This window comes from Battus philenor, unplaced genomic scaffold (assembly GCF_028537555.1).
Source record: "Battus philenor isolate CCGP_79_NKW_IND1 unplaced genomic scaffold, ilBatPhil1.0.hap1 SCAF_22, whole genome shotgun sequence".
NCBI classification, from domain to species: Eukaryota; Metazoa; Arthropoda; class Insecta; order Lepidoptera; family Papilionidae; genus Battus; species Battus philenor.
Genome location: NW_027181685.1, coordinates 10,561,688 through 10,582,047, shown reverse-complemented (window position 1 = coordinate 10,582,047; position 20,360 = coordinate 10,561,688). Strand labels below are relative to the sequence as shown.

The following is a 20,360-nucleotide window of genomic DNA, read 5'->3' as shown; positions in this document are numbered from 1 at the left end:
GAATGAAAGAACAAAATGAAAGATATTGTGATGGAAATAAGGTAAGAATAAAATAAATTGAGAAGAATAACAGTGAGTGAAGAATAAAGATGTAAGATCTGAAAAACTTATTTGTAAACAAAGACCCTGATCCCAACTAATTAGTGGTACCAGAGGCCTCCAATAGTGGAAGCCATAAAAAAACCCGTATTTAACTAAATAAAATTAATTATTGTTTACTGTCTGGCCCTGCAGACCTTGTACTGCCAGTTAGTGGCCAGTCACCGGCTATAATAAGAAAAAGCTTTTTTAAAATTCGAATAACAACATATTTAATGGAATCAGGCGTTACCTCACGGAAGTCCGTCCTAAGTAGGAAAAGGACCAATATTTAGCCACTTTCGCACATGCAGTGGTAGTCGTGCAATAAAGTGCACCGCCCGCCAGCCCGCTAATAAATGCGTATGCGGCAAACAATGCGAATCACACAACCGCAACCGCCAAATTACTCAACACGTATTTCACCCCTCCACGGGGCATCTTAAGGAGTTATGTTACACCGATTAGTGCCAAACACAGAGCTCACAGCAAAGCACAGACTAAAATTAATTATTGTTTACTATCTGTCCCTATACACTGTCTGCCAAAACTATCAGTCGAATTTTAGTAAAAAAAAATAATGTGATGTATTTCAGAGACACGATTTTATATAGGGTGATAGAAAATAGGTGTAAAGGCATTAAAACTTTTTGCTGATAATAGAACTACATATTCACTTCTTTAAAGCTTTATATACCTATAATCAATACGGTATATGAGTAAAGCATGTTTATATACACTTGTATAAAATTTCACGTTGTGTACACGTGTAGTGTTTGCAGTGGTTTGTGTAGACTTATTTATTTTTTAATAAAAGAAACATGTTTTTTTTCCAGTCAAAGTACCGCAATTGAGTACGTGATAGAGGACATGAGTGAGGCTCACGTCGGTACATACCAGTGCTCGGCAAGCAACGTCGCGGGTCAAAGCAAGACTTCTACACAACTCTCTTTATCGGGTAAATAAATTGTGGAATTCTTTTTAGAGCCGGTAGATCAAGGTAATAATAACAACAATAAGTCCGAAATAGAAGTGTATATATTCATTCAATTGTTCTATTGTTTCGATGAAGTTAGTGGTACTAGCCCTTAGACTTTTACAGCTTCATCGGATATGAGTTCACGGAGCGGAAGGGTCCGTAAACTAAACTAAAAACATTTCACATCATTTTTCACAGCATTAGTGTTCCAGATCCAACATTTGACACTCTGATACATTCATTAGTCCATGGTTGCACAGACTTATTAAGACTAGAGGCCACTCGGGCAAATCATGAACTGATGGCGGGCCGGCCGCCAGAAGTATAGGTAAATATTTTTTTTTGGTTTTATTCAGGAATAGAATTCAATATTTTTCGAATGTACGAGAGTATTATTTTTGCTATCGTCGGGCCACCAGCATTCGACCCGCGGGCCGCGGTCTGCAGTGGCGTACCTAGGGGGGGGCGGTGGGTGCGGTCCGCACCGGGCGGCACTTACCTTGGGGCGGCATTTTTTATATTTACTTATAGTTGTAAAAAGCAACTTTTTCATTTTAAATTTATTTTCTTTCTTGAATAATAAATGATTATTATAAGTTTAATATTTGATTTATATAAATTATAATTACCTTTATGATTTCGAATATTATACCTCGGTGTATATAAATGCATTTTAGTGTAAATTTTGGATTCTAATTCAAGAACAAGATAATAATTTTATTTTATTTTATTCATTAAAATTCGTTGAATTCGAAAAAGGATCTTTACGACTTTGTTCGGCAATTTTTCCTAACTAAAATTTTTTGATGTCAGTTTATAAATGTCATTTCTTTTGAAAAGCTTATATGATTACTTTGAAGTGATATATCAAAATTTTTTTAAACCAAAAACCACTATTTGATTGACATATAATAGAAGGGGCGGCAAACTGGAGATCGCCCCGGGCGGCAAAAGTTCTAGGTACGCCACTGGCGGTCTGTGCATCCATGCATTAGACTCTGGTTGATATATTCATTCGAGCCTCTCCTGTATTTATGCTGATATAATTAAACAATTATATCCGTGAAATTCCTCTTTTTAATGCGCCGCTCAAGCTCCTACAAAATTAAACATAAAGAACTGAATTGTAATTTGTTAGGTTTTTAGGAGTGATAAACTGTAGAACAGCGATTTCCTATTCTTTTTTCTAATCGATACACTAAGCCTATCACAGACTATAAATAAAATATATATGTAAAAACTAAATCAGATGTACGACTTTCTATAAGTGACGTGTATCCAATAAAAATTAATATAGCGACTAAGTTACACTTTGATTGGCAATGAAACATTATGTACAGTACTCGGCGAGAAATATTGCACATCCTTTGGAAAGAGACAATCGGCTTCGTAAAGCGTTATCTCTGTCGCACGAAATACGACTGACAAAAAGACACATAGGTAGTGTGGGACTACGGACGTCTATAGTGCTCTACGAAGCCGGAATTAGCCGATTGTCTCTTTCCAAAGGTCGATATGCAATATTTATCGCCGATAAAATTAATTATAAATATAAACTACTATACAAAATTAATTATAAATAGCTTCCTAGTTTGAGGTATTTTAACACTAAATTTTTTTGAACCGTATTATTAAGAATTTCTAACTAAATTAAACAAGTCAGTACATAGGTGATTCGTTGATGGTGCTTTAACTTATGATAGTGAAACTTATGATAAAATTCTCCCCTTTTTCTCACCATATACTCACTGTCCACTCATATACAAAATAATTTGTTATAGGTATGAAAATAGGTATAGTATATATTATAGATATGCATAGATTATTTGTTGTCAATTATTGTATAGTATTCTTTATTCAAATATCAATGATTTCAGAAACTAACGTAATCATAATGTAGTAAGAAAAAGTTTTTTTTAATTTGGTTTATTAATGTATTCAAATTCGTTATAGATTATTATCTGTCCTAGCAGATTTTGTACGAATCTATGCATTTGGCCTTGCGGATACCAATGCGTATTTTTTTTAATTTGTCTTTTAAAGCTATCTATTCACATCCGTCTGTATATACTTATACAGAGATAGATAAAAAATATAAATCCGGACAAAATTTTGATTTGCAGTGGAGCCTCCGCAAGTGACAGTGCTACCAGTAAACACATCGCTGACTTCCGGCGAGGATCTGATTATTTCCTGTTCAGTGTTCAGTGAAGCAATGTTACTAATGTCACAGATTGTCTTCACTAACAATAATACCACTAACGGTAAGATAAAGTAAAATTATTTTAAATTCTGCAAAACACATCCGCTTCTATACATAAACTTCTCGCAAAGCTTCATCAAACCATCAAGTGTCTTACGACGACTTGAACGTCGTTTGTCATCCTGAAGGGTGGACGTCCTATTATGTGCTTACTATTCCATGGCCTCCAACTTAAAGACAGCAAGGCTTCAACGGCCATATCTTCAGTGCAATCTATCCAGTGCCACTTCAGCTTGCCGTTTCCCTGGGTTATTTCGGTTAAGTTTGTTCTAAGTAGAGACCTCGAGCCGACCTTGTTGAGGTCGTTGGAAGTCTCTGGACTCCAGCTGCTTCTTTCCGGTCCAAATACACATCCACGTTGTAGCAAAAAAAATTAAATGTGTCAAACATTTGGAACCCTTGCAACCAATAACGATACAGATTTAATTTTTAGCTATTTTTCATGTTTATTTATATCAAAAAGAAAAATGCACAAGCAATAATACTATTTACTAATGAAAATATTTTAAAGTACATATAATTAGTATAACAATTAAAACAATTACAATTTACAGTGACCAATATAGATGTACGTCCGTCTGTTGACGGCTTTTATACGTACAATAAGACAATTTCACGGGTGACTGAAAAGGATCAGGGAGTGTATACGTGCGTCGCCGCGAACAGAGGTGTGTGGAATGACTATTTTTTCTTTTTTAAATGAGCCTAGACAATACTTTGACTATATAGACGTGTTCAGTAAATATATAGTCCATACTCATTTAAAAACTGTATACTACTAATATTCAAAGGCATAACAAATATTTTCGTGCCTTTAAAACAAAAATAAAACTTTTAGGTGGAAAAACAAAGCAATCGACATACATAAACATAGAAAGCGAACCGTCTGCACAGATCATTGGACCCCATATCATCACAAAATTGGTCCATGAAGACGCACAGGTGGTATGCCAGGTGAATAATGCTCAACATGCATTTTGGTTGGCTCCCAACGGTACTAAGGTCAAGGAGATGCAGGTGAATGGCAGTTTCACCACTATGCTTGATATACACAATGTTACTGAAGATGGCGATTGGAGTTGTGTTGCGCTGAGAAACTCTCATAGAGGTATGTTATATAGAGAACGTTCCAAAAATATAATTTACTAGCTCCTGTCTGTTTTTAGCCAAAAAGGACTAAGTTTCCTTTTGTATAATATATGATTTGAAACAGGTGTAAACGTTTTAAAAAGATAAATGTGTGTCTAATTTGCTGTCAATTATTGTATGGTAGACCATTTCCAAAAATAAATGGATTCTGAAAATGATCAAAATAATAAAAGTATATTTTCAAAACACTTTAATAATATTTATTATATATTAAAATTAGTTATTACTAATATCTGTTCCTAGACATTTTAGGTTGCCAGAAGTTTGACCGGATGCATTATAATTGAAAAAATAAATTAATGTAACATATTTCACAGTGATCACCTTATAAAGGGTTGTAGCTAAACAGTCCATCCCGTATGTAATAAAACCTTTTTGATAAATTTAAATAGAAGACAATCATCAATAAAAGAACGTCAAAATATGGAATCAAAACATGGGTAAATAAAAAGAAATCGTAATACGATTTCCGCTGCCGCTCTACACACAGCGCTGTATATACATTTAGTGAAATCACGTACGATTGTTATTCGAAATAAGTTTTAAAGCTTTTAGCCGACAATGAGTTATACATTACACATACAACCCTTTAAAGTTTTTAATCTATATCTAATTGCGTACATTTAATAAGCATTTTGGTAAAAACAAAATACTGTACCCGGCAATAATTATTGCATATCGACATTTAGAAAGAAACAATCGGCTAATATCTCTTTGTAGAGCGCTATTTCTGACGCACGAAATACAAACATTCCGGTATCTATTAGGAGCTGTTACAACAAGTATCATTTTCTTAAACAAAATATATTTGTTATATTCACGTGTAATCAATTAATTAAATAATCTAAAATATTTTATATTATTTTTTTGTATTGAAATGCGACAGGTCAAAAACAACAGGTAGAAGAAAGTTTGTCGGGACAGCTTGTAGGATATAAAAGTCACCTGCTATTACCGTGACCTATCGTTTCAGCCTCCGATACAGTACAATTAAATATTCAGATAAAACCAAAAGTGAGAATCGAAGGCGAGAAGACCGTAACGATTCTGAACGGTACCATATACCAGGTAGTCTGCACGGTGGTTGCCAAGCCGGAGCCGAGAATCGTGTGGCACAGGGAGACCGAGAACTTTCTTAATAGTACAGTAAGTTTTTTCTATTATTTATGTTAGAAGAATTTGACTTCCGTCTCACCTGATGTTAAGTAACGTCTTGTAGACTTCTAAGTTATAGTTGGCTGAAAACAATAAGGCTAGCAGGTTGTTCCACACTTAGGCTTAGTGCGAGTGGAAGCGATTTCAACCGTGTACGGAAAAGTTTTCGACTTAACAAGTTCATCTGTCCACTTTATGGGTGGAATATCTACGCTGGGCTTATCAGTACGTGGTCTATAATTCATAAATATAAGGTCCTAGTAGCCATTTGTTCAACGCGCCTTATGACTTGCCCACTACCACTTTCAACTTGCCAATGAACTATGTCGATTACTTTCTACAGATTTCCTCAATCATGATTGGATTTCGAAGTAAAATCCCGAACATAGCTTTCTTCATAACTTCTTATCGCGGGAGAGACCAAATGTAAGAGAACAAATTTCTATACCGTACGTCATTACTGTACTGTAAATCACTTGTAGATTTTCTTCTTTAGACACTGAGGGCGTTGGAGTCGTCGATATACTTCTTTCTCGAAGTCAGGCTTAACTTGTTTGACTGATTACCCCGTGAATATTAATAATATGAATAAATATTGATGTTAGGTGGTGCAAGTGGAAGCAACTGTATACAGGAGTGTGATGACCCTGGATAGTGATAAGGAGCAGGTGAACGGCACCTACTTCTGTGTTGGAGAGAACTCGCTTGGTGTACACGAGGATGCCATTACCATCCGCGTACGAACAGGCATGCAGCTCCAGGAGAATTTTACAGGTGAAGAGTTTTTAATGGGATTTTTTCCACATGTGGCTAGTTTCAACATGACAATGTCACATATAGACATAGTTATTAAAATAATTAATCTTTGCAACGTTTAATAAATTTAAACATACACAATTACACTTCACATATACACATAAATATAATAAATATTTATTCGAATCTTAATTCATATATCCATTTATTTATTCTCAATTTTTTGACCGTCACCGTAGACAGCCCTACACGTGGGAAACTCCCGGATACCTATGTGTCTAGTAACTTTCTGGGATTTCCGTTTTAGCTACTTAAGGAGGAGGGTGTAATGTATAGTAGCGAGCCACGGCTACCGACGAACCCTTCGATCTTAGTTTACTTTGGACATTTTTAAAGTAAACCATTTAGTGTTCTGTAACTTTAATATCATCAATAGGAAGTTCACTGCTGATTATAGACCTTCTCCATAGATTTCTGAGACCAGTGCGAACTGGTCTGATTCCTGCAGTTCCCGATAACATTAATAAGATCGCCTGTTCATCTTGTGGACGAACGTCGTGCGCTGTTCTTAACGGTTCCTCGTCGTCATTCAACCCTAAAACCCCTGAGCGCTATGTGACCTGCTCATTGCCATTTTAACTAGCCGATATCTCCTAATTCTACATATATATATATAAGTAACTATTGATTGACAGATCAACAAGTGGAACTCTACTCTCAACTAGACCTTCATTGTCGAGTGGACACATATCCGCCTGCAAAAGTGACATGGTTCCACAACGGCACCGAAGTGCAAATCGACGACAATACGAACGTCTCAAAAGACGGTGGAACTTTGTACGTTCAGAAGGTCGACTTTCATAATCTTGGGTTTTACTCTTGTCAAATGGATAATGGATACGAGACTATGCAAGTCAATGGAACCTTACGGGTCGTTGGATTGGGTAAGTATTTATTCTAGACCAATGCTCCGCAACCTTTTCTCATTTACGGCACACAAAAATCTTTCCTAAAATATCGCGGCACACTGAAAGCTAAATTCGAGGGACGAGTGAATTGCAAATACAAAATATGTAATATAATGAAAAATAGTAAAATTTCAATTTATTCATTTTTACCGCGGCACACTTGTATCTGACTTACGACACACCGGTTAAGGAGCACTTTTCTAGACCCCTCTTTTTTATGACCCCGCTATTGGGGACCTCTCCTTCCACCCCCTATTTAAATGGGAACAGGGTTTTGTATTTCTTAATTTTTTTTACTAGAATTTTTTTTTGTTCTCGTCTTTTATAGTACACAATATCTTTTTTTCCTCCTTCTATCATTCTACAATTCCATCTTCCTTTCTCAATCATTCCATTCCTTTCGTACATCCTCAAACACTTCAGTCGTCCATTTCTATTACACACAGTATCACAGTTTTAATTGGTTTAATTATTATCTCGTGTACATCAATTTTATCACGGATTTATTATACAATTGTTTTTTTTTAATATCAATGAATCTAATAACTTTACAATGTTTTATCCACCTATGTTTTGTTCCTGTCTATTGCGTATGGTGCAATTTTCCTAAAGAATTTGAGAACAGACTCTCCTTCATCCTTTTCCATTATAATGGAGGCAAGTGTTGCCTCCTCTATCTTTTTGCCTAGCCAGCATTCGGTCTCATATCGGAGCCCTCCAAATGCGTGACATTCTGCTACCAGGTGGATCACGGTCTGGTCCACGCCCGGTTCACAAAAGTACGAAGGGTCCTCCCTGAGCTTAAACCTATGAAGGTACTCAGAGAACCCCCCGTGCCCCGTGAAGAGCTGGACCAGGACCGCTTCCACTTCCATGCTACGGAGCACGCGGTAGGTCGTGACGGCGTCCGGGAAGAATCTAGACCCCTTTTGCTTACTTAGTTTTGGTTAATCGACGGTGAGTTCCCTGTATGTAGGCACGGGTATCAATTTTGTATGTATCTCTGTAGGAGCTTGTTAACATAGCAACTATTGCATGCGTCATACGAGGTTTTTTCTCTTCTTTTTTGGGTTTTTTGTATACATGAATAATTTAGTTTATTCTTGTAAGGATTCATGGCGACCACGTCTGTAGCTTAGCGCAGATAAATCCCAACTGTGCGGCACTTGGTCCTTGTTTCGATGACCATACGTAACCAAATAGTATGCGTACAGTAGGAAACGTGCCGTGGACAACAGGCCTTCGTCTTCTTTCTTCCGCTTCAATAAATTCACGGCTCCGATATCCGCTAACTAAAGAGTCAGTAACATGATATTTTGATGGCTTATATTTTCCACATGTATATTGTTTTGTGCAATTTTTTTAGGTTAGTAATATTGTATTTTGTAGAATACTGTAAACTTTGAGTTTATATGTTTGATTTCAGAAAGTCCTGTGTTGTCAAAAGAACCTTCGAGAATAACAATCCGGAGGGGTCAGTCAGCTTTGATTACATGTAGGTGAGATTTCGTATCATTGTGAAATAACTTATGTATAAAAGAAACCCTTTTTGCTTTTCCATTTATCCTCTTATTAAAAGTTCCTTAAATTTGTGCAAGAATTTGAAGAAAAAAAAAACAAGAAATAGCGCATAGACTAATCAATATTTGTGCATTTGACAGTTGGTTTTAAATTTTTTTTTCTATTGGAATGCGACAGTACAGTAACTTCTTATTGTACCGTGCCTGTTTAGACAGCCAGTAAGATAAAGAGAATTTCAAATAAATAGATTTAAAAATCGCTAACGATTGTAATAGATATTTAGTGTTGTATGAAAATGATTGAACATGTGAGTGAGAGTTTCATTTTTATGCATAATTAACTAAGGCTTCATTACGTTTTCATACGTAAGTATTAATTGAGTCTTCATTAGTAATATAAACAAGTCTAATATCCTCTTTTCTTATAATATTTAGATAAGATACAGAATAGAAAATTATCACGTATGTAATAGATTTTGCCTGCATGTCATTTAATAACTTTAGTACTGGAGCTGGTAAGTTAAGCTATTGAACTTTTTTCAGATTAATTAAAGGCAACCCTGACCCAAAAATTACATGGCAATACCGGAATGGAAAAGCAACCGAGTTCCAAGGCCTTGAACATAATATTGTGGTTAGCGATGATGGATACGAAGTAAACATTCCAAACGCGACACTAGGTCACGAAGGATTGTATCGATGTACCGCCGAAAATATCATTGGCAGTGACTTTTACGAGACTCAGTTAATTGTACAATGTAAGTGATATTCTTGTAGTAGATTCATCATCGTCACATGTACTATCACTAGAGTTCATCATCATTATTTCAGCCGTAAGATGTACACTGCTAGACTAAGGAATCTCCCATAATTTTTTTATGGATCGGTAGAAAAACGGAAGCGTTCTCCGATGACTTTCACAAGGCCATCTGTTCACCTTGTGACGCTTCGCTTATCAATATTACCCTATGAAAAATACTTACTGCCCACTTTCTTTCATTTAGCTTCATTCTAATTTTTATTGAGACTATTTTTTCGTTAACAAATTTATTACATGTATTAAAAATATTGATATAAAATCAATTTGGACTTGAAAGTCAAAGAAATGTTTCAGATCCACCAGAACTTAAACTACTTGATGCATCAGAACGAAGTCAAGTAGTGGTGGCAGCTGATGAGAAGGTGGTTTTGAACTGCAGCGCCGTGGGTAATCCGCCGCCTATCGTTGTTTGGACGAAAGACGGGAGACCAGTTGCGTATTCTAAAAATCTGTAAGTTTACAAGGTCCTTTTTGCCCTTGAGAACACTTTTCATTTAATAGAGATATTTAATAGAGAGAGATAGAGAGATATTTCATTTAATAGAGTATTTGTAAAATAGGATCGTAAAACCAAATTTTACTGTTAACTTACATTTTTACAAACATTTGGCTAATTACAATCTGAGAATTAAAAAAAAATAACTAAAAAATTACTGTAATGCTACAACAGCACTCTCGTTTCTTAGTTGTTTACGTACAAATTTATTAATATCGATTATAAATTTTAGATATGTTAAAGACGAGAATCGATTGGCCATAGAGAACGCAACAGTGTTCCACTCGGGCACCTACAGTTGCAACGCTTCCAGCGGCCTAGGCTTCGCTAGCCGAACTTACACTGTGAATGTTTACAGTAAGTATTTAATGTTTAAAATTTTTGTGAGTCGAATTTTGAGTGACGTCACGTAGTTGTTGCTTACAAATTGTGTACAAAAATATCATCGATCCTTTATCAGATTAAACTTTCCCTACAAAAGGAATATTAAAAAATATTATGCCTTATACACGAGTATAAGGCGTAATTTCTTATAGGAAATAGCAAACACTTATTTCAAATTTTCCTACTTAAAGTGATCACTCAGAAATGTCTAATTTTTTTATTGTAATGTGCTAGTTTAGCTATATTTATGTATTTACACTTTCTTGTATACCAAAACTTTATTTTTTTTATGAGGCCTCCGCTATTGAGACCTCTCCTTGCACCCCTATTTTGTTGGGAACAGGGTTTTTTATTTCTTAACAATTTTTTCACATGAATTTTTTATTTTCGTCCTCGCCTTCCATAGTTCACAATATCTTACCAAAACTTTATAAAAAACATCAAAAAGGAAATCTAAAAAAATAAAATAGATAATAACTAAAAGAAGAAACAATTTATATGAAGTTACAGGAGGCGGTCTTATAGATCGTGGTAATCTCTACCAGAAAATCTTTGGATAATGAAAGGCGTGAAAGAGAGGGCAGTTTAGGGTGCACATATAAAAAAATTACACTACTGTACTGTAAAATCTCATAAATAAATTAAAGTAAAATAAATTAACCTGGTTCGAGAGTCCACATAAGTTATTTTTTTTAAAGATGAAAGTATTTGCAATTTTTTACAGCATTTCGTATTACAAAAGCTCTAGTAGGATCAATGTAAACTTATCTCGTATTGTATAAGGTGGGTCAAAAAGACGTGACAATTTCAAAATGTCAAAGCTCGGTTGCGAGTTCAGATAGTGGAGATAAGTAGCTTGAATTATGAAACTTTACTTATAAGGGAACGTTTCAGCACTGAGTACAGTGCGTTGTTTATGGCTTCTTTTAAAAAATTGCGATTCCAAAAATGGTGATTTGTAAATTCTTATAACAAACTTAATGGCCCACCCTCTAGTATAAAAGATATACAAAGTCGTTGGAAGCTTAATAGGAGTTTTTGTCTATGACAGTGTGGGAAGTAAAAAGTAATTGATATTCCCAGTGGCGCCTGTAATATCGCCGGCTATGTCAGAGCCTCTGGAAGTGCTGGAAGGACAACTTGTGGAGCTCCCATGCGCAGCCCAGGGCACACCATCACCTCGTGTCACGTGGTTGCAGAATGGTGCAAACGTGACTGAAGGTCGGAAGTACATGGACGAGAACGGGCTAAGGTAGGATTATCATCTTCATAAATCGTCAATTCACCAAGGTGGGGGCTTAGTCAAGCCGATTAGTGTTTCCCAACTTGGGGCCCATGCCCCAAAAGGGGATAATTTGATTATTAAACACAATCCAACACGAGTGTAACCCTTTCTCTTTATTATAAAAATTATGTACGTTACATAGGAGGGCCTAAGAAGTTTAAGTCAGGGTGGTGCAGTGGTTAAGTGAATCGAGCGCTTTTTGTCGATTTTTTAAGGGGAATGATTCTCATGTGACTGTTCGTCGACTATTTTGTTTACACTCAGGTATTCGACGGATATGTGACGGACCGAGTGTAAATTCAATTTGCCTCGGGAAGCTTTTTCCCAAAAATTTATCACTTTAGTCACCCAGCTTAACTGTAATGGATTTTTTATGGGAACTACCTCAAACAGAGAGTTTATTACAACAATCCCCAAATTCCAGTGAATTTAAAGAAAATTTTTCATCAAGAAATCAGCACAATTAAATCAAGTTTAGTGAAGCGTGTGGCGTAGAACACAAGGGTCTCTTTTGAACAGTATGTGCAATCCGATAGAAGACATTTAGATAACATAAACTTTCAAAAATGAAATCCGCATTTCTATTTTATCGTACCATGCTTTAATTAAAACTATGTGTTAAATATTAAAGTTCTTACTTAAGTTTAAACATAAATCTGCTACCAGACACCATTATTATTATATTATCAGTGCTCAAAATAAGTAGGGTTACCAAAAATGATATAATTTTTTTATGTTAATATAGAATTACAAAAATGAACTCAAAATTGGAAGTCATTAAGATGACGGCTGTATTTGTTTTTCAACTAGATTGAGAATAGTTTCCAATAGTCCACCGAAGAGTTTCGCAGATAAGTATTGGAAAATGATTAAATATAAATCTATGTATTGAGACCCTAAATTCTCTATTAACTTCGTCGATGATAGATTTTAGAAGATTCCAGAGGCATTTAAAAGGCATATTCGTTCGATTTCACGGTGACCACCCTCCTTGCGTTAGTATATAAAATAAAGTAAATTAAATAAAAGATTCTTTTTATTTCATTGTATACAAGCTAAAAGTTTGGAAATATGTCTTACTATCTAGTTACTTATTAGGAAGACGCTGTTCCTATATGTGGTAAGTGAGTGTTTTTAAATATTTTCCAGATTCGTTGCTAACCTAACAGACTTCGGCGAGTATTCGTGTATCGCGTCAAATATTCACGGGCATGTTGAGTTAAACTACACTTTATTCGTTTGGGGTGAGACATCTTAAAACTGTTTCCACAAAGTTTTTTTTTTTTTCATTAACCCATTAATGTTTTTTTTTTACTAATATGCTAACAATATAGAGCATCTCTTTATTGTGAACATTTTTTTACATACGGACGAAGTATGAATATGTAGTTTATATTTAAATACAAATGTGACATTGGTGCTTTAGAAAAAGGGGGTAATCTATTATTCCTTTTCTTCAAGACTGCCCGTAACCAATGAAATTATTTGTAAATAACTGTTCGTTGGAAAGTACTTCTTAAATTAGTCATTTTTAGCGCAACAATTAATTACAATTGAAGTAATTGTTACAGCTCTTAGACGGACGGATAATTTCTACATTTACGACGGATAATTTATACATTTTATTCATACTTCGAATTTAATTAGGGGAAGTTGACTGATACAAAAAAAATATAAATATTGTAGTTTCTACACAAACAAAAATAAATTATATAGCCAGTGGTTAAGCCACATGGCGCGCAGAACAGATTGCCGCTGGAGCCTTAAGCTTCTGTAGTAGAGACTACCCAACAGCAAGCGCAGCGTAAGACCTCAAGTCGGAAAATAGGATACAATTCACTTTCTACCGGTTTTTCAATTCATAAGAAACGCGAAACGAAAATTTGAATGTTTTTGCGGACAAACAAAACATTATTATATATATTCTTATAAGTAATCCCTTGTAAATGAGTGATAACTTTTATTTATAATATAACTGCATAGCTCAATTACACTTACACGTACAATACTTATTTCACAGTGGCACCGTCTATAGAACCTCCGCCAGTGGAAAAAAGGAGCGTTGTAATAGGATCTAATGTTACGTTGCAATGCGACGCAATTGGATTTCCAGTTCCAATTATTTCGTGGCAATTTAATGGAGAACTCCTGAAGAAGAATACGACATACTTAAGGTATTGTTTAGTTTGGACGAAATTTGGATTTTTGACTAACTGTGTATTTATTTTTGAAATACTTTAATAGTGCTACATACTGTGGGTTCTGACTCGGAATGCAACACCACTGGTTCAAGAGTCCTTTATTCACAAATCTGATGGTCACCCTACTTTAACACAAAGTATACTTTTGCTTGGTCTAAACTTAGCTTCCAAATCGCACAAGAAATCATTGTCCAAATAACTTACCAAATAGTCACTTTTTTATCGCTTATCGTAATTTTAATATTCTATCGAGAAAAACAACACTGAACTGTCGACATGGGGAGTACACCTATTTATACTACGGAGAAGGTTCTAGTAAGTTCGCGATAGTACTCGGTTAGAATTTCTGAGAACTGTCAGAAAATCTATAAATAATTTCAAGGTCACGTGTGTTTACGGCACTTTTGTTTATTTGGCGTTTACCCCTAATAGCTTCCGTGTTTATTGTTTAGAGGGTTCTGTAACTTGGGCTTTGTAACAATAGTAAAAATAACTAGTTAACACTAGTGTTAACATATTTGAGTGGATCACACTATTTATTGATTGAATGTAAATTAAATTAAACGTCGAAATAAATTTTCTGCGTGTAAATTGTTAAAGGCGCGAACTTCAAAGCGAACTGTCAAACGCGTAAAGTTCAAGTCGAACTGTCAAATTAGAAAAGTTTCTATAGTTATTATATTTCCTGTATTTTTCAAGTGTTCTGGATAATTTTATAATGTCATTTTTTAAAGTATTAGAAAATTATTAAAAATAAAGATGATTTATAGTGGTAAATTCGTTTTAGAGGTTGTGGTGTAATCACGTGAAATACTTATTAACTTTTATGCGTACATATTGAATTTTAGTTTTATCTTTACAGCTCCATCTAAACAAACGTCTCGTATTTTACTAACTGAACCCATTTAAAGATTTCACGCCTATTTTGTATAAATAACCCTGTATATTAGTATGGATTGCTAGCTTCGGCTCGTGTGTTGTTTTCGAAGATCAACAAGCGCATGATCCTACGGGATGAATAGACTTTGGCTTTCGTTCGAAGCGCATTCAATTTTCCGATTTGAGAGTAATCAGTTTCTATGGTGTGATTATGCAAAGATTGACCACGCATAAGCTCTTGAACCCTATAATATATATGTGTTCCTGTTATTGCAGTTTCAACGATGTGGGTAGCTTGAACTTGACGAGAGCGCAGAGGGAACAAGAGGGCCGATACGAATGTGTTGCGGAGAATCTAGCGGGGCTGGCAAGCAAGGACATCTGGCTTAGCATACACGGTGAGTTTATTCTAATGTATGATTTTGTCACGTGTATACTTCTTCAGATAGTGGTTCTGTTCGTTGTTTCCAAGTAAGGACAAATAATATCGGATAAATAAAATTCAACAAAAAGAAAGTTGCCTCCTTTTGTCTCTATTAAAATATGGAAAGATAAAGATTTTTGTTTGTTATTAATTAATGTTTTTTTCTTTCAGAGCCCCCGACAATAATCCCTGATAATTACACCGGTCCTTATGTGGCGACAGTACTGGACACCGCTTTAGCTATCGCCTGCAAGGCTACAGGCAAACCTACGCCTTATGTTGTGTGGGTTAAAGATGATTATTACTTGGATAAAGGTATATTATTACATAAATACAAATATAGGTTTATTCTCTGGGTATATTTATAAAGAAACTAGCTGATCCCCCAATCGTTGCTTCGCAAAAAAAAAAAGTTTTTAATTAACAAATTAAAAATAAGGGTTAATCGTAGAGGTGTGAAAATTTAGGATTGTATGTATTTTTGTATGCTGTATCATAAAAAAATTGTATAAAAAATTAAACAAAAAATTTAGAGGTGGACCACCCTTATCACTTAGGGGTATGGAAAATAGATAGTAGCCGATTCTCAGACCTACTGAATACGCATGTAAAATTTGGTAAAAATCGGTCAAGCCGTTACGGAGGAGTACGGTAACTAACATTGTGACATGGAAATTTTATATATTAGATTATTCCATATTCTTAAAATATTTGTTATTTAAATATGCATACTTTTTAGTTTAACGTGATATCGTTTGTTGTTAACCATTTTATCATGTTTTTTATGTTTTCTTTTATAAGAAGTAATCAGTTATATTTATTATTATTAGCTGCGCTGAAAAGTTATTGTCACGAATCCTAAAGAAAAAAGTGTGTATTTCAGATTGATCACTTTATTTATTGATTTTTCGTCATCATCATCATCATATTAGATAGATGCCTACTGTAAGGCCTAGGCCAGTGATTCCCAAAGTGGTCTATATCGACCCCTAGGGGCCTATGACAACCAGCGAGGGGTCTACGTCAGCAAAAAAAATTTGGGGGTCCATGAATTGAAAATGGGGGTCCACAATAGTGGATCTCAACACATACACTGATAGTACCTATTTAATTAAATCATACTATCTTATAATATCAAAACATTTACATTATTTATAAAAGTACCTATGAAGTAAAAAAAATATGTTATTTATAATACTTACGTTATTTTATTTATAGTTAATTTTACGTTTATTTAATGTTGCGTATATTTTACAAAACAGCTACAAAATTTTATTTGAGTAGTTTTAATTTAAATTCAATTAATAAATGTATAAAATAACATATGTTTTTACTTTAAGTTTTAACACTAAAGTTCACTACATTTAGAAATTTACAGGAAATCAATATCAGGTAAGTAGGGGGTCTACCCAACACGGACAAAAATGGCAAGGGGTCTACGACACAAAAAAGTTTGGGGAACTCTGGCCTAGGCCTTCCAGCTTGTGCAAGGTTTGCCAGTCTTATGCAACCTGCAACTTCCGTCGTTCCGCGATTTGTCTGTGTCGTATATCTACGGAGTCGGTTGCAAGAGCGATGTGCTCAGCGTTCTGCCATTTCACACTTCTTCAATCAGCTTGATTTTTCTGTGGATCTCCTCTTTTCTGATTCCCTTTCTATTGCTCCCTTGCTACTAAATATTTATTAATAACTTAATTATTTCATGTTGTTTTTTATGTGTTACTCACGAGCTGTACGAACTATTTGTTTATTATTTTAAATAGTACTTTATAACTTATGAATGTTTTCAGATTCCCGATATGATGTCGACGTGGATGGTACGTTGACAATCAAATCACCGTCGGAGGAGCTCGCGGGGGAGTACATGTGTATCGCTAAAAACACCGCCGGCATCGCAAATAAAACTGCCACCGTTGAGATATATTGTAAGTGATTTTTCGTTGTATTTACAAGGTTTCCTGCAGGCATTAAACATTAAAAATATTGTACCCAGTGGACCAATGTTGAATTTTTTCTTGCACCCATACACGAAACAAAACGTAACATGCATACACACATTTACACGAATAACATTCCGTTCGGAACAATTAAGTAATGTTTTCATGTGCGTATATATATCATCACAGACATGTCAGATAGACGACCACTGCAAGGGATAGGCCTTCTCCAAAGGTTGCCACAATGAATGGTCTTAAAATACCCAGACCTAACGACTTCAACTATTTTGTATGTCTACCTAATGGGAGCGTACCCACATTTTTACGCGCTTGTAGTTGTCACACTGTGCATTACGTCACAAAATTAGATAGTTGTTACATAAACTATCTTTAGGTATAAAAATGTAACTTGGTATTGTTAACCCGTCAATACACTTTGAGCGAAGAGAGAACAATCGTATTGTTTAATATGAGACTCGCCTTCTTGAATGCCGACACACATGACATACTTGGAATACCGCCACTGCAAGGGGAAACCGTGTTCACAAACACGACAATTGATCACTATAAATAACCCTATTTGCATAATGATGTAAATAAATAAATGAACATTACAGCCGTACCCAGAACGATGCAGTCGGAGGAATCCCAAACAGTGGTTACAGTCGTGGAGGGGAGCAACGCCACCGTCGACTGTCCCTTGCGAGTCGGGCCTGCGGACACAGTCAAATGGTACAAGGTTCGATGACTTGCTCGATAAAAATTTAGTTTGCGAGTTATTAATACTAACTGCCACGAATGTCTTAATACAAGTCCATTACGAGAAAATTAAATAAAAAATATTTTTTTAAAAAAAGAGGTAATAAAATAAATATAAATTAAGCTCGGTCAAATAAAAAAACAAGTATATAGAAATAATTTTGGTATAGGAAGAAGACATATTCAAAAATTAGAATTGTAAATAGATGCTCTTAAAGAAGAAACGAATGAAAATTCTAAAAAATTAAGGAAGGATATAAAAAAAATGTAACACTGTAAAAAATCTAGTGAAGGATGGAAGGCGATGGATAGAAGGTATGTAAATAAAAACAATAAGAATAAAAGATAAAGTGAAGGAAGGAAGAAGACAGAATGCTTGATAATTGTGAGGGACGGAAGGAGAAAAGAAAATAAAAAAAATATATTGAAAAACTTAGAGAAATCGAAGTCGCTTTCGCAAAAATGATTAGGGAACGAGAAAAGAATAAAAAAATTCCATACTTTACTAATAGATTTTAAAATTTTAATTTTATTTTACACTTATTGAATGGATAATAAACTCCATTATTATATCAGCGGATAATGCCCACTGAAAGATACAGGTCTCCCCCTAAGATTGCTACGATGACATGTGTTTTTCACACATTTTCCTTGTATGCTTTTCTAAACAACGAATTAAAAAAGAATTGGATGCATTTGTTATTATCAGGAAGCAGTTCTGATATCAAACGACAGCTTACGTCTATTGCCGGTGTCACGAGAACATGCTGCTACATATGCTTGTGTGGTGAGCAACCGTGCTGGTGCCGCACACCAGGCTGTCGCGGTTCGTGTTCACTGGCCGCCCCACCACCGTCACCGCCAGCACCGGCAAACACGCCAGCTCAACGCCCTCCGCGGAACCGACGTTCACTTGGACTGCGACGTTGATGCCAAGCCAGTGGCTAAAGTTAGTTTATTTTTATTCTGTAAATATCTAAATATACAGTAAGTAAGAGAACTTTGGGTGAAAGAAAAAGAATGTAAGAAATTTTAAAGTTTGAAAGAGGATAGGGCGATAGATATAGTGAAGGACGTGTGAAGAATGATGAAGTAATTAATAGTTAAATACTTCACTGTCCAAACAATAAAATAGAGAGAACGATTGGCCCTTAAAAAGGGCCATAAAAACGTAAAGTAAGACAACAAAAGTAAAATAAATAATAAATGCCGCATTGTCTATAGACGAAGATATTTGACCAGAGTGTGTTGTCAGCGAGGACACATGAATCTGAAAGGTCGCTTACAGTTGACTCTGAGCTTCAAAGCGATATATAATCACAAATGCGGAGATACGGAGAAGAACCAAGATCACAGGGTAGCTCGAATTATTGCCTGATTGGTTTGGCGACAGAGGTCCCAAGAAAAAAAGTTACAAACTGAAGTAGATTATTCCATGATATTTACGTAAAATACGCCATACTGCCAACTGCTCGAATTTAAAATGATGGTATATATTAAAAAGAAATTATGTTAATTGCAACCAACTCTTGTTAATTTCCAGGTAAAATGGTATTTTAATTCTAAGTTACTACTCGGCGAGGACAAGAGTCGTCTTAAGATCTCTGGCGTCCAGTTGCGTCATGTCGGCACGTACCGATGCGTGGCGACCAATGACCACGGCTCCGTCGCTATGGACTTCACGTTGGACGTGCTAGGTACATAAAGAAATCAAATATTATTTTTAATACGCTTTTGAACTATTATATCCGATAGCTTAAACTAACTGTAAAGTGATTGTAAATTGCTGCGGTATATGAAGTGAAAGAAGCCTGTCTTTTGAACAAATATCTGAAAGGATATATGACATCAATTAGTTAGGGAGTGCTGGTTTTATTTCAATTATGATCGTGAGATGCTGCTGCTTCCCGTTGTTAGGAAATATTTTATGAACGGGAACTCATTGAAAAGCGTAGCGAAGAAGCGCCTATAAGGTAACAGACAATCTTGTTACGTTCCTTGGAAGACGCTGAATGCTGGTCAATTCCTACAGGTTTTACTGAAAATCTATAAGGGTGGCCCATGTCCAACAGTGGAAATCCTATGGCTGAAATAATGATGATAAAGGGTATACTAGAATGTTGATGTATTCAATATTGGAAATTTCAGTTCCACCATTCATATCGGAGTTCGACGTTCTGGATGTCCAGCTTAAAGAAGGCACCAATGCCACTCTAGAATGCATTGCCCAAGGTTCACCCGAGCCTGACATTAAATGGACTTTTAAGTGAGTATTTTATTTACTGGATTGTTTAGTAATAAACTTAA

At 35.3% G+C, this 20,360-nt stretch overlaps 1 protein-coding gene across 1 annotated transcript in view; it reads left to right on the top strand.

Annotated features, from left to right (window-relative positions):
- The window catches only part of LOC137923613 (hemicentin-1-like), a 45,670-nt gene that overhangs the window by 10,165 nt on the left and 15,145 nt on the right, over positions 1-20,360 (top strand). The window contains exons 11-31 of the mRNA XM_068766831.1: positions 915-1,036; positions 3,181-3,321; positions 3,875-3,988; positions 4,159-4,428; positions 5,437-5,615; positions 6,230-6,398; positions 7,076-7,324; positions 8,775-8,847; positions 9,412-9,626; positions 9,983-10,139; positions 10,417-10,541; positions 11,652-11,820; positions 13,003-13,097; positions 13,874-14,027; positions 15,210-15,331; positions 15,529-15,672; positions 17,148-17,282; positions 17,912-18,033; positions 18,763-19,002; positions 19,597-19,750; positions 20,202-20,319. Coding sequence (XP_068622932.1) covers positions 915-1,036; positions 3,181-3,321; positions 3,875-3,988; positions 4,159-4,428; positions 5,437-5,615; positions 6,230-6,398; positions 7,076-7,324; positions 8,775-8,847; positions 9,412-9,626; positions 9,983-10,139; positions 10,417-10,541; positions 11,652-11,820; positions 13,003-13,097; positions 13,874-14,027; positions 15,210-15,331; positions 15,529-15,672; positions 17,148-17,282; positions 17,912-18,033; positions 18,763-19,002; positions 19,597-19,750; positions 20,202-20,319 — 3,267 coding nt within the window. The remainder of the gene's footprint in view (positions 1-914; positions 1,037-3,180; positions 3,322-3,874; positions 3,989-4,158; positions 4,429-5,436; positions 5,616-6,229; positions 6,399-7,075; positions 7,325-8,774; positions 8,848-9,411; positions 9,627-9,982; positions 10,140-10,416; positions 10,542-11,651; positions 11,821-13,002; positions 13,098-13,873; positions 14,028-15,209; positions 15,332-15,528; positions 15,673-17,147; positions 17,283-17,911; positions 18,034-18,762; positions 19,003-19,596; positions 19,751-20,201; positions 20,320-20,360) is intronic.